General features: G+C 47.0%; 1 protein-coding gene across 1 annotated transcript in view; it reads left to right on the top strand.

The window, feature by feature from the left end:
* Window positions 1-13314, top strand: part of LOC139253699 (contactin-associated protein-like 5) — a 1150822-nt gene that overhangs the window by 832495 nt on the left and 305013 nt on the right. Inside the window, exon 16 of the mRNA XM_070873518.1 lies at window positions 8260-8430. Within this exon, the coding sequence (XP_070729619.1) occupies window positions 8260-8430 (171 nt within the window). The remainder of the gene's footprint in view (window positions 1-8259; window positions 8431-13314) is intronic.

Consider the following 13314-nt stretch of genomic DNA (forward strand, 5'->3'; position numbering starts at 1 on the left):
GGCTAGACTTTCCACTTCACATCACCCATCAATCACCCAAAACGGACCTCTATCGCACATTTTGAATAAAAAGTGGAAACTCGGCCCAAAACATCACCAGAAAAACAGGTGCCCAAGTTTCCACTCTGATCACCGAAATCATTGCCGAAATGATCGCCCACACAAGGCCCATCCTAAGTTTCGGCACCTAGCATGCACTGAGGCAGCAAATTCCACAGATTTACCATCCTCAGAGAAGCAATTCCTCCTCATCTCTGTTTTAAATGGGTGGCCCCTTATTCTAAGATCATACCCTCTAGTTCAAGTCTCCCCCATCAGTGGAAACATCCTCTCTACATCTACCTTGTCAAGCCCCCTCATTATCTTATATGTTTCGATAAGATCACCTCTCATTCTTCTGAATTCCAATGGGTAGAACCCACTCAACCTTTCCTCATAAGTCAACCCCCTCATCCCGGAATCAACCTAGTGAACTTTCTCTGAACTGCCTCCAAAGCAAGTATATCTTTTCATAAATATGGAAACCAAAACTGCACGCAGTGTTCCAGGTGTGGCCTCACCAATACTTTTTTATAGCTGTAGCAAGACTTTCCTGCTTTTATACTCCATCCCCTTTTCAATAAAGGCCAAGATATCATTGCCCTTTCTGATCACTTGCTGTATCTGCATACTATCCTTTTGTGTTTCATGCACAAGTATCCCAGGTCCCACTGTACTGCGGCACTTTGCAATCTTTCTCCATTTAAATAATAACTTACTCTTTTATTTTTTCTGCCAATGTGCATGACCTCACACTTTCCAACATTATACTCCGTCTGCCAAATTTTTGCCCACTCACTTAGCCTGTCTATGTCCTTTTGCAGATTTTGTGTGTCCTCCTCACACATTGCATTTCCTCCCATCTTTGTATCGTCAGCAAACTTGGCTACGGTACGCTCAGACCCTTCTTCGATGTCGTCAATATAGATTGTAAATAGTTGGGGGTCCCAGCACTGATTCCTGCGGCACCCCACTAGTTACTGGTTACCAACCAGAGAATTAACCATTTATCCCGATTCTCTGTTCTCTGTTAGTTAGCCAATCCTCTGTCCATACTAATATATTACCCCTAACCAGTTGAACATTTATCTTGTGCTGTAATCTTTTATGTGGCACCTTGTCAAATGCCTTCTGGATGTCCAAATACACCACATCCACTAGTTCCCCTTTATCCACCCGATTCTTTACATCCTCAAAGAACTCCAGCAAATTTGTCAAACATGACTTCCCCTTCATAAATCCATGCTGACTCTGCCTGACTGAATATATAGATACATAGAAAAGAGGTGCAGGAGTAGCCATTCGGGCCTTCGAGCCTGCACCACCATTCAATATGATCATGGCTTATCATGCAACTTCAGTACCCCACTCCTGCCTTCTCTCCATACCCCCTGATCCCTTTAGCCATAAGGGCCACATCTAACTCCCTTTTGAATATATCCAACGAACTGGACTCAAAAACTTTCTGTGGTAGAGAATACCACAGGTTCACAATTCTGTGGGTGAAAAGGTTTCTCTTCATCTCGGTCCTATATCGCTTACCCGTTATCCTTAGATTGTGACCCCTAGTTCTGGACTTCCCCAACATCGGGATTTTTGCTTATCCAAATGTCCTGCTACTGCTTCTTTAATAATGGACTCCAACATTTTCCCAACCACAGACGTTAGGCTAACTGGTCTATAGTTTCCTGCTTTTGGTCTGCCTCCCTTTTTGAATAGGGGCATTACATTTGCAGTTTTCTAATCTGCTGGGACCTCCCCAGAATCTAGGGAATTTTGGTAAATTATAACCAATGCATCCACAATCCCTGCCACTACTTCTCTTAAGACCCTAGGATGCAAGCCATCAGGTCCAGGGGATTTATCTGCCTTTAGCCCCATTATCTTACAGAGTACCACCTCCTTAGTGATTGCGTTTGTGTTAATTTCCTCCCCCCCTATAGCCCCTATATTGATTGAGGCCTACCTCATTTTAAGCAACCTGATAAATTTAGCAGTGGGCGGGTTGCCTGTGCCACTCGGTCCAACTGGTATATGCGCCACACGAGCCTCCTCCCACCCTACTTCATCTCCCTCTATCAGCAGATCCTTCTCTCCCTGTCTCTGTTCTGAACTTATATCGCTTCCTGTAATGACATCTATGACACCTCAACTGTTAGTCAACCTCAGAGTTGTGCCTCATTGAGCTCCTCAGTTTTTCAGAGAATGCGAATAGATTTTGAAATATTTTGTTACATTTAAAACAAACTATTAGTAATTTATTAAAACAACAACGGTTGGTTGTATGCTAATATTTTGAACTGTGCGACGTATCGCATCAATCAAATTGAAAATGTTATTAAATTTAACACATTTACGGCAAAAACATTTATAATGCATATTGGTATAAAATGTGCTGAGAAAGTAAATTGCATTTTTCATCTGGTGTTCAAGCATGAGTTAAGACAGTGACTGAACTGTAGAAACATAGAAATTTACAGCGCAGAAGGGGGCCATTTCGGCCCATCGTGTCTGCGCCGACTGACATACAGCTGCACAGCCCTCGGTCAGCAGCCCTGAAGGTTCCATATAAACCTATGAACAATGAACAACGGTGGAAAGGTAAAGAGCACCCAGCCCAACCAGTCCGCCCCACACAACTGCGACACTCCTGACACTGAAACATTCTACACTCCATCCCAACCGGGGCCATGTGATCTCCTGGGAGAGGCAAAAAACAAATAAAAACCCAGGCCAATTTGGGGAAAAAAATCTGGAAAAATTCCGCTCCGATCCATCCGGGCATTTGAAACTAGTCCAGATCATCACCCTGGCCGTATTCTATTCCCTGCAGTACTTGCCATTGTATCTGCGCCAGCCAACAAGAGGTTATCCAGACTAATCCCACTTACCAGCTCTAGGTCCGTACAGGTTATGACACTTTAAGTGCCCATCCAAGCATCTTTTAAATGTGGTGAGGGATTCTGCATCCACCACTCTTTCAGGCAGTGAGTTCCAGACCCCCACAACCCTCTGGGTAACATAGAAACATAGAAACATAGAAAATAGGTGCAGGAGTAGGCCATTTTGCCCTTCAAGCCTGCACCGCCATTCAATAAGATCATGGCTGATCATTCCCTCAGTACCCCTTTCCTGCTTTCTCTCCATACCCCTTGATCTCTTTAGCCGTAAGGGCCATATCTAACTCCCTCTTGAATATATCCAATGAACTGGCATCAACAACTCTCTGCAGCATGGAATTCCACAGGTTAACAACTCTCTGAGTGAAGAAGTTTCTCTTCATCTCAGTCCGAAATGGCCTACCCCTTATCCTAAGTCTATGTCCCCTGGTTCTTGACTTCCCCAACATCGGGAGCATTCTTCCCGCATCTAACCTGTCCAGTCCCGTCAGAAACTTCTACGTTTCTATGAGATCATAGAAACATAGAAACATAGAAAATAGGTGCAGGAGCAGGCCATTCAGCCCTTCTAGCCTGCACCGCCATTCAATGAGTTCATGGCTGAACATGAAACTTCAGTACCCCCTTCCTGCTTTCTCGCCATACCCCTTGATCCCCCGAGTAGTAAGGACTTCATCTAACTCCCTTTTGAATATATTTAGTGAATTAGCCTCAACTACTTTCTGTGGTAGATAATTCCACAGGTTCACCACTCTCTGGGTGAAGAAGTTTCTCCTCATCTCGGTCCTAAATGGCTTACCCCTTATCATTAGACTGTGACCCCTGGTTCTGGACTTCCCCAACATTGGGAACATTCTTCCTGCATCTAACCTGTTTAAACCCGTCAGAATTTTAAACGTTTCTATGAGGTCCCCTCTCATTCTTCTGAACTCCAGTGAATACAAGCCCAGTTGATCCAGTCTTTCTTGACAGGTCAGTCCCGCCATCCCGGGAATCAGTCTGGTGAATCTTCGCTGCATTCCCTCAATAGCAAGAATGTCCTTCCTCAAGTTAGGAGACCAAAACTGTACACAATACTCCAGGTGTGGCCTCACCAAGGCCCTGTACAACTGTAGCAACACCTCCCTGCCCCTGTACTCAAATCCCCTCGCTATGAAGGCCAACATGCCATTTGCTTTCTTAACCGCCTGCTGTACCTGCATGCCAAACTTCAATGACTGATGTACCATGACACCCAGGTCTCGTTGCACCTTCCCTTTTCCTAATCTGTCACCATTCAGATGATAGTCTGTCTCTCTGTTTTTACCACCAAAGTGGATAACCTCACATTTATCCACATTATACTTCATCTGCCATGCTTTTGCCCACTCACCTAATCTATCCAAGTCACTCTGCAGCCTCATAGCATCCTCCTCGCAGCTCACACTGCCACCCAACTTAGTGTCATCCACAAATTTGGAGATATTACATTTAATCCCCTCGTCTAAATCATTAATGTACAATGTAAACAGCTGAGGCCCCAGCACAGAACCTTGCGATACCCCACTAGTCACTGCCTGCCATTCTGAAAAGTCCCCATTTACTCCTACTCTTTGCTTCCTGTCTGACAACCAGTTCTCAATCCATGTCAGCACACTACCCCCAATCCCATGTGCTTTAACTTTGCACATTAATCTCTTGTGTGGGACCTTGTCGAAAGCCTTCTGAAAGTCCAAATATACCACATCAACTGGTTCTCCTTTGTCCACTTTACTGGAAACATCCTCAAAAAATTCCAGAAGATTTGTCAAGCATGACTTCCCTTTCACAAATCCATGCTGACTTGGACCTATCATGTCACTATTTTCCAAATGCGCTGCTATGACATCCTTAATAATTGATTCCATCATTTTACCCACTACTGAGGTCAGGCTGACCGGTCTATAATTCCCTGTTTTCTCTCTCCCTCCTTTTTTAAAAAGTGGGGTTACATTGGCTACCCTCCACTCCATAGGAACTGATCCAGAGTCAATGGAATGTTGGAAAATGACTGTCAATGCATCCGCTATTTCCAAGGCCACCTCCTTAAGTACTCAGGGATGCAGTCCATCAGGCCCTGGGGATTTATCGGCCTTCAATCCCATCAATTTCCCCAACACAATTTCCTGACTAATAAAGATTTCCCTCAGTTCCTCCTCCTTACTAGACCCTCTGACCCCTTTTATATCCGGAAGGTTGTTTGTGTCCTCCTTAGTGAATACCGAACCAAAGTACTTGTTCAATTGGTCTGCCATTTCTTTGTTCCCCGTTATGACTTCTCCTGATTCTGACTGCAGGGGACCTACGTTTGTCTTTACTAACCTTTTTCTCTTTACATACCGATAGAAACTTTTGCAATCCGCCTTAATGTTCCCTGCAAGCTTCTTCTCGTACTCCATTTTCCCTGCCCTAATCAAACCCTTTGTCCTCCTCTGCTGAGTTCTAAATTTCTCCCAGTCCCCGGGTTCGCTGCTATTTCTGGCCAATTTGTATGCCACTTCCTTGGCTTTAATACTATCCCTGATTTCCCTACATAGCCACGGTTGAGCCACCTTCCCTTTTTTATTTTTACGCCAGACAGGAATGTACAATTGTTGTAATTCATCCATGCAGTCTCTAAATGTCTGCCATTGCCCATCCACAGTCAACCCCTTCAGTATCATTCGCTAATCTAATCCTAGCCAATTCATGCCTCATACCTTCAAAGTTACCCTTCTTTAAGTTCTGGACCATGGTCTCTGAATTAAAGAAGCACTCTCCCCCTCACATCCCTTCTGAACCTTCCACCAACCACTTTAAAACTATGCACCCACCAATGGAAATATCTTGAATAGTTCTTTGATGAAGTAATGCAGAGGGTTGATGAGGGTGGTGCAGCTGATGTTTATATGGCCTTTCAAGAGGCATTTGCTCAGGTGCCGTATAATGTACATGTTAACAAAATTGAAGGATTAAAGAGACAGTGCCAGCTTTGGTACAAAATTGGCTGAGGGACAGAAAACAGGGAGTAGCGGTGAACGGCTGATTGTCAGACTAGAGGCAAGTATACAGTGGTGTTCCCCCAGAGGTCGGTATTCGGACCACTGCTTTTTTTGTTCTATATTAATGCCCTGGGCTTGGGTATACAGGGCATCATTTCAAAGTTTGCGGATGACACAAAATTTGGAAATGTAGGAACCAGTGAGGAGAATAGTAACAGACCTCGGGAGGATACAGACACACTGGGGAAATGAAAACACACGTGTTAGATAAAATTTAACCCAGAGAGGTATTGTGTGTTGATTTTGGTCGGAAGAATGAGAAGAAACCATATACACTAAATGGTACAATTTTAAAGGGGGTGCAGGAACAGAGCGGCCTGGGGGTGGGGGGGGGGAGGGGGGGAGGCGGGAGCTGGGAGCGGGGTGGGGTGCGGTGTATGTACACAAATCTTTGAAGATGGCAGGACAAGTTAAAAAGGCATAAGAGCTTCTTGGGTTTATTAATAAAGGCATAGAGCACAAAAGCAAGGAAGTTCTGCTCAAGCTTTATAAAAATTTGCAGGGCTATGGGAAACAGACCTGGGAATGGGACTAATTGGTAGCTCTTTCAAAGAGGCGGCACAGACACGATGGGCCGAATGGTCTCCTTCAGTGCTGTGTCATTCTGTGATTCTATATCAGCCTCGGGCCTGGTCTGTACTGAGTTAGCAGACTGTAACCAGGGCAGAGGGTGGGGCATCACTATCGGTCTCCATTGGCTACCTGGAGTAGTGTGTGCAGAAAAGATATTGTTGAATTGGAGAAGGTGCAGAGAAGAGCTACTTAGGAGACAAAACTGATGAGGAGAGACTCGAAGGAAAGGGTTCCTGTTGAAGAGGAGAAGACTGAAGGGGCATATGATGGAGGCACTGAGATTAATAAGGCTTGGAGATTTAAAGGACCAGTCAGTGCTATTTGATTTGGTACCGGAAAGCAGAACAAGGAGACAGAAGCTGAATAGGGATGGATTCAGGTGGGAAGTAAGAAAGAAGTTCTTTGCTGAGAAGTTTTGGAAGAAGTTGAAGGGGCAAATAGCTTGGATCTTGAAAAGAAGCAGGTTGCCAAGACCTATCATCCTTTCTGGCCTTGAGATTGCATGTGTTCGGCTTAAAGAGGAGAAAGTTGACCAGAGTAAAGTGTGAGAGTGTTGTGAAGGAAGAGTTCGGCACAGCTGTCATCGTGGCACACTGCCCCCCCACACCCACCCTGCACCCCCCCAAGAATAAATAGCCTGCCGAGCCTCTCACATGGAGAACTGCCACATGGTTGGTTTGCCCAAGGAACTATCTCCCAGCAAAGGAGTTGGTGCCTTTTGCCGGCAATACCAAAGAGAGGAAATCTACACAAACACATTTACAGTGTTGACGCACAGGAGGGGCGGGGTGGGGGCGGGATTCTTGCCCTGTAAGAATTGTTTAAATGTCTAGGGGTGAAAATTCGATTGCGCCTCATTTGGGGCGGTAATCCAGGCGGAGCGGTACTTTTAGCGCCTTGAAAAAGTTTGCGCCTCCCGCCCAAAAATTGGTCAGAATCGGTCGAAGAGCTGACAGGGGCGATAAATCAGCCGTTGCACACCAGAGCTGGGGGCGGGGGGGGGGCCATAACAAAGGTTTGGTTGGTACAGTTTGCAGCCCCTTTGCCCATGCGCGGAACTCCGATTCAGACCCCGGGAAAAGCCGAGCCTTAAAGGCGCGGCATAGTAATGCACCCATTAAAGTTTTCAAAATCACTTGTTTTCAACCTGCCCTGTAAGGTCTGCCTGCCGCTGCAAACTCGGAGGCTCACGCACCGCGCTGTGTGTAAACGTTGCGCTGACTGTGACCACCGAGGGAAGCGCTTCTTCATCCCCTTAAGTAGCCGCCAGTTAACGATTCTGCAAACCTGTACCCACTGTTTTCCAGACGTTGTTATTGGCGGGTGCTCAATGAGGCGCACGCACCGAATTTACCGACCGGGGCACAAGCGTGGGCGTTGCACCAAGGCTCGCACTGATCATCAGCAACCAGGCGCTAATAGTTTGCGCCCCCGGTGAGCCGTTAATGAATCTTCGTGCGGGGCACTAAAAGCTGTGCTCCAGGTCGGTAACCTCTTACGCTCCCATTAACGCCCACTCTGGCCGCCAACTGAGATGTCAGGCAACCGGGAATCCAGCCCCTAGAGTTGGAGAGCACCTTACTCTCTTACTATGGTTAAGTGACAATATAAATATGGATTGAACTATATTGTACTTGTAAATGAATTGTACGGAGTCCTCTCTGACAGACGAATAACTTTTTATTCAGATAATTACTGGAACGCAGCATCGTTTAACACCGAGTCCTCGTATCTCCATTTCCCCACGTTCCACGGTGAGCTCAGTGCGGACATTTCATTTTTCTTCAAAACGACGGCTTCCTCGGGGGTGTTCCTGGAGAATCTCGGAATCAAGGACTTCATAAGGATGGAGCTGAACTGTAAGTATCATCCGACAGGTGAATAATGCTGGGTTAAAATCTGAGTTATAACCAGAAAGCGCTGGAAATATTCGGCACAGGTCAGTCAGCATCTGGAGAGGTCGGCTAACATCTCAGGTAGGGGCTCATGAGACAAACAGCCGCATTAAAACATACCAACAATGACACAGGAAAAGGCCCTCTGGCCCATCCAGCCTGTCCCACACAACTGTGACGCCTTTTACATCACAGTACAGACACTCCCCACACCTCCCGAAAGCCTTGCATGATCTTTTGAGCTGCTGAGGGAACTTGTGTGTATTGCCAGGATGTTCTGTCTTCTCTTAAGGCCAATGGCCAACACTGAGCTGGGGCAGGCTTCAGAGTTTGTCAAGTGCTCGTCCCGTATAAGATCATTGCCATTGAAGTTAGTGTTGTGTATGGAGAAAGAGTCAGACTGAACACTGTGGGCTCAAAGTAAAGTGTGACCTTAGTCTTTTATTGCAGGTCTCCAGAGTGCCTCTCCAACCTGTGAAGCCTCCTTAAAGACCTGTGCTCCCAAGGGATTATGGGATTCCTTGGGACTCCGGGAAATGAGCCCTCTGGTGGCTGTACAGAGTAAATACAAGTCCACATATATTAACAACATTCCCCACCAAACTCAATAGTGTAACTATTTACAATGTGAGTCCATCTGGGGCTCTTGTCCTGGTTGATCGTCTCGCTGTGAAAGCTGGTGTTGTTGAACTATTTGTTGGGCCGTTGCTGGGCTGCTGTGCAGCTGGCCTTGCTGGGCTGCCTGGTGTGTTGAGCCCTGCAGGGCTGCTGTGGATGATGGGTTCTGCTTCGTGGTCAACCGTGGTGTCGGTTGCCACTGGTGTGTGTGTTGGGGGATCAAAAAAGGTAGGGTCCAAGGTGGGTTGCTCAGGGTATTCCGTGAATCTGAGTTTGATTTGGTCCAAGTGTTTCCAGTGAATGAGTCCATTTGAAAGTTTGACCCGAAACACCCTGCTCCCCTCTTTGGCCACAACAGTGCCCGGAAGCCACTTGGGACCTTGTCCATAATTTTGTACAAATACAGGATCATTGACTTCAATCTCGCATGACACATTTGCGTTATCATGGTATGCACTTTGTTGAAGCCACCTTCTCTCTACCTGCTCATATAGATCAGGGTGAACTAATGGGAGCTTTGTCTAAAGTGCTCTTTTCTTGAACAGTTCAGCAGGTGGAATCCCAGTGAGTGAGTGGGGTCTCGTGCAGTAGCAAAACAGGACTCGGGATAGGCGAGTCTGCAGTGAGCCTTCAGTTACCCTCTTCAAGCCTTGCTTGATGGTTTGCACTGCTCTCTCTGCCTGACCATTGGACGCTGGTGTAAATGGGGCAGATGTGACATGTTTGATCCCGTTGCAGGTCATGAATTCTTTGAACTCAGCACTGGTAAAATATGGCCCGTTGTCGCTCACCAGGACATCGGGCAAGCCATGTGTGGCAAACATGGCCCGCAGGCTTTCAGTGGTAGCAGCGGACGTGCTAGCCGACATTATCTCACATTCAATCCACTTGGAGTATGCGTCTACAACCACAAGGAACATTTTACCCAAGAACGGGCCTGCATAGTCGACGTGTACCCTAGACCACGGTTTGGAGGGCCAAGACCATAAACTGAGCGGCGCCTTAAACTGAGCGGCGCCTCCCTGGGTACATTGCTTAACTGCAAACATGTATTACATCTGTGAACGCAGGACTCTAAGTCCATATCGATACCGGGCCACCACACGTGGGATCTGGCTATTGCTTTCATCATTACGATGCCTGGGTGGATACTGTGGAGGTCATTGCTGAAAGTGTCTCTGCCCTTCTTGGGGACCACTACTCGATTGCCCCACAGAAGGCAGTCTGCCTGTATAGACATTTCATTTTTGCGCCGCTGGAATGACTTTATCTCTTCCTGCATTTCCACTGGGACACTGGACCAGCTCCCGTGAAGCACACAGCTTTTGACTAGAGATAATAAGGGGTCCTGGCTTGTCCAGGTTTTGATCGGCCGGGTGATTGCTCACTCTCAAATGCTTCCATAACCATGGCTAGATCTGCGGGCTGTGCCATTTCCACCCCCTTGGTGGGCAATGGCAGCCTACTGAGAGCAACGCCACAGTTTTCTAGCCTGTGGCGGATGGCGTAGTTGTATGTGGACAACGTGAGCGCCCATCTCTGGATGTGGGTCGATGCGTTGGTATTTATCCCTTTACTCTCGGAAAACAGGGATATAAGTGGCTTATGGTCAGTTTCCAATTCCGATTTTAGCCCAACAGGCATTGAAGCATTTTCTTTACCCCCTAGACACATGCCAACGCTTCTTTTTCAATCATGCTGTAGGCTCTCTTGGCCTTAGAAAGTCTCCTGGATGCATAAGCAACCGGTTGTAGTTTCCCGAAATCATTAGCTGGAATATCGCCACCACTGATCGGATTCCAAACGGGCATCTGTTATAAACAAAAAGACCTTTGTGCGTGTTCGTGTAGTTGAGGGCCTTCGATGATTCCTCCAGTTCCTAGTTCATGTAGGCTGAAGTCTGATCCAGCTTTGTAAACGTCTTTCCTCCGGCCAGTGTTGCAAAGAGGTCGTCGGCTTTTGGTAGTGGGTATTGGTCCTGCGGGGAGAAACGATTGATAGTTACTTTGTAATCGCCACAGATTCTGACGGTGCCGTCTCCCTTGAGGACTGGGACAATAGGACTGGCCCACTCGCTGAACTCGATCGGTGAAATGATGCCCTCTCATTGCAGCCGGTCTAGCTCGATCTCTACCCTTTCTCTCATCATGTACGGTACTGCTCTCGCCTTGTGATGGATGGGCCGCGGAATTTGGTGGATCTGCACTTTTGCTCCTTGGAATTTCCCGATGCCTGGTTCGAACAGCGAAGGAAATTTGTTTAAGACCCGAGCACACGAAGTGTCGTAGCGGGTGATAGCGCTCGGACATCGAACCAGTTCCAGTGTATCTTTCCCAGCCAGCTCCTGCCGAGCAGCGTGGGTCCATCGCCCGGTACCACTCCATCGTACGAGACCTTTATGGTAGCGCTGCCGATTACAGGAATCAGTTCTTTCGTGTAAGTTCTTAGTCTCGTGCGAACTGGAGTTAAGACTGGCCTTGAGGCCTTGTTGCACCACAACCTTTCAAAAGTCTTTTTGCCCATGATGGACTGGCTCACGCCTGTGTCCAGCTCCATTGACACTGGGAGTCCATTTAGTTCAACATTCAGCATTATCGGGGGACAATTCGTGGTGAATGTGTGCACCCCATGTACCTCTGCCTCCTCTATCTGAGGCTCTGGTTCGTAGTGATCCTCCATGGATCTGTCCACCTTGGCAACATGGTGGTTTGCAGGTTTAACAGGCTTAGCAGCTTGCCTGCACACTCGTTGGAGGCAAGTGTTCCACAGCTCTTGCAAATGTATCCTTTGAATCAGCATGAATGGAAACGATGATCACTCCCGCAGCGCCAACAAGGTGTTAATGGCCTTGCATTCATCACCTTTGATGGTGAACTCTCAGACATCTGCGGACGTGTAGCTGCAGATATGTGTGACCTGCCCTGTATGTTACGGTTCGAAAACAACATCACTTTGTTCACAGTACTTGTAGCAGCACTTGTGTGCTGAGAGATTTGTTTAGTATTGTCACTGATGACAATGAACACATGGCCTATCACTATGGCCTTACTCAAGGTTAGGGTCTCTACAGTCAAAAGTTTGCGAAGTATGGTTTCGTGGCCAATGCCAAGTACGAAAAAGTCTCTGAGCATGTGCTCCAAATGTCCTTCAAATTCGCAATGTCCTGTAAGGCGTCTCAGCTTGGCGACATAACTCGCCACTTTCTGGCCTTCAGACATTTTGTAGGTGTAGAACTGGTACCTTGCCATCAGAATGCTTTCCTTCGGGTTCAAAAGCTCTCGTACCAGTGTGCACAAATCGTCGTACGATTTCTCCATGGGTTTCGCTGGAGTGAGCAGATTCTTCATGAGGCCATACGTTGGTGCCCCACAGACGGTAAGGAGGATCGCTCTACATTTGGCAGCGCTCTCTTCCCCATCTAGCTCATTGGCCACGAAGTATTGGTCGAGTCGCTCCACAAAAGTTTCACAATCATCTCCCTCCGAAAATTTCTCCAGGATGCCCGCTGTTCTCTGCATCTTTGGGTTCGCTATCTGTATCTCGTCGCAGGTTGTTGTGTATGGAGACAGAATCAGACTGAACACTGTGAACTCAAAGTAAAGTGTGACCTTAGTCTTTTATTGCAGGTCTCCAGAGTGCCTCTCCAACCTGTGAAGCCTCCTTAAATACCTGTGCTCCCAAGGGATTATGGGATCCCTTGGGACTCCGGGGAATGAACCCTCAGGTGGCTGTACAGAGTAAGTACAAGCCCACATATATAACAGTTAGGTTATTCTCATCACAGCATGTTTGAATGCTCGATGCCTTCGTATTTCATTCCTTTCTCAGCTATTTTGTTGGTGTTGCCAAAACGTGTTTAAATGAATGATTTAAAGCCTCCATTAAAAGAGTAAGGGTAAGAGTCTCACGTCAGTGCATTAAAGAGGAGAGCTGTGCTCCCAACACATGCCGGTGGTCATCTTGACATGGGCGATAGTGTAAAATGGGTGATGTTAGATCAACCGCTTGTTATACATCTCCGATTTTTATTTCCAATGACTTCAACAGAAATGGAAATCGGGAGGCTGATCCAATATCACCCAAAGTCAAGAATGGGAGTGAATGTGGGGAGATTGTACACTGCCAGACATTGGGCGAAAAATTTGGTTGCATATCACCTCCCACAAGGCGCGCTAAAGTGCTGGCGCCAGTGAACGTCGACTGTAATGCTGCTGGACAACCTCAGTGTCC

The sequence above is a fragment of the Pristiophorus japonicus genome, chromosome 3, assembly GCF_044704955.1.
Source record: "Pristiophorus japonicus isolate sPriJap1 chromosome 3, sPriJap1.hap1, whole genome shotgun sequence".
Taxonomy (NCBI): Eukaryota; Metazoa; Chordata; class Chondrichthyes; family Pristiophoridae; genus Pristiophorus; species Pristiophorus japonicus.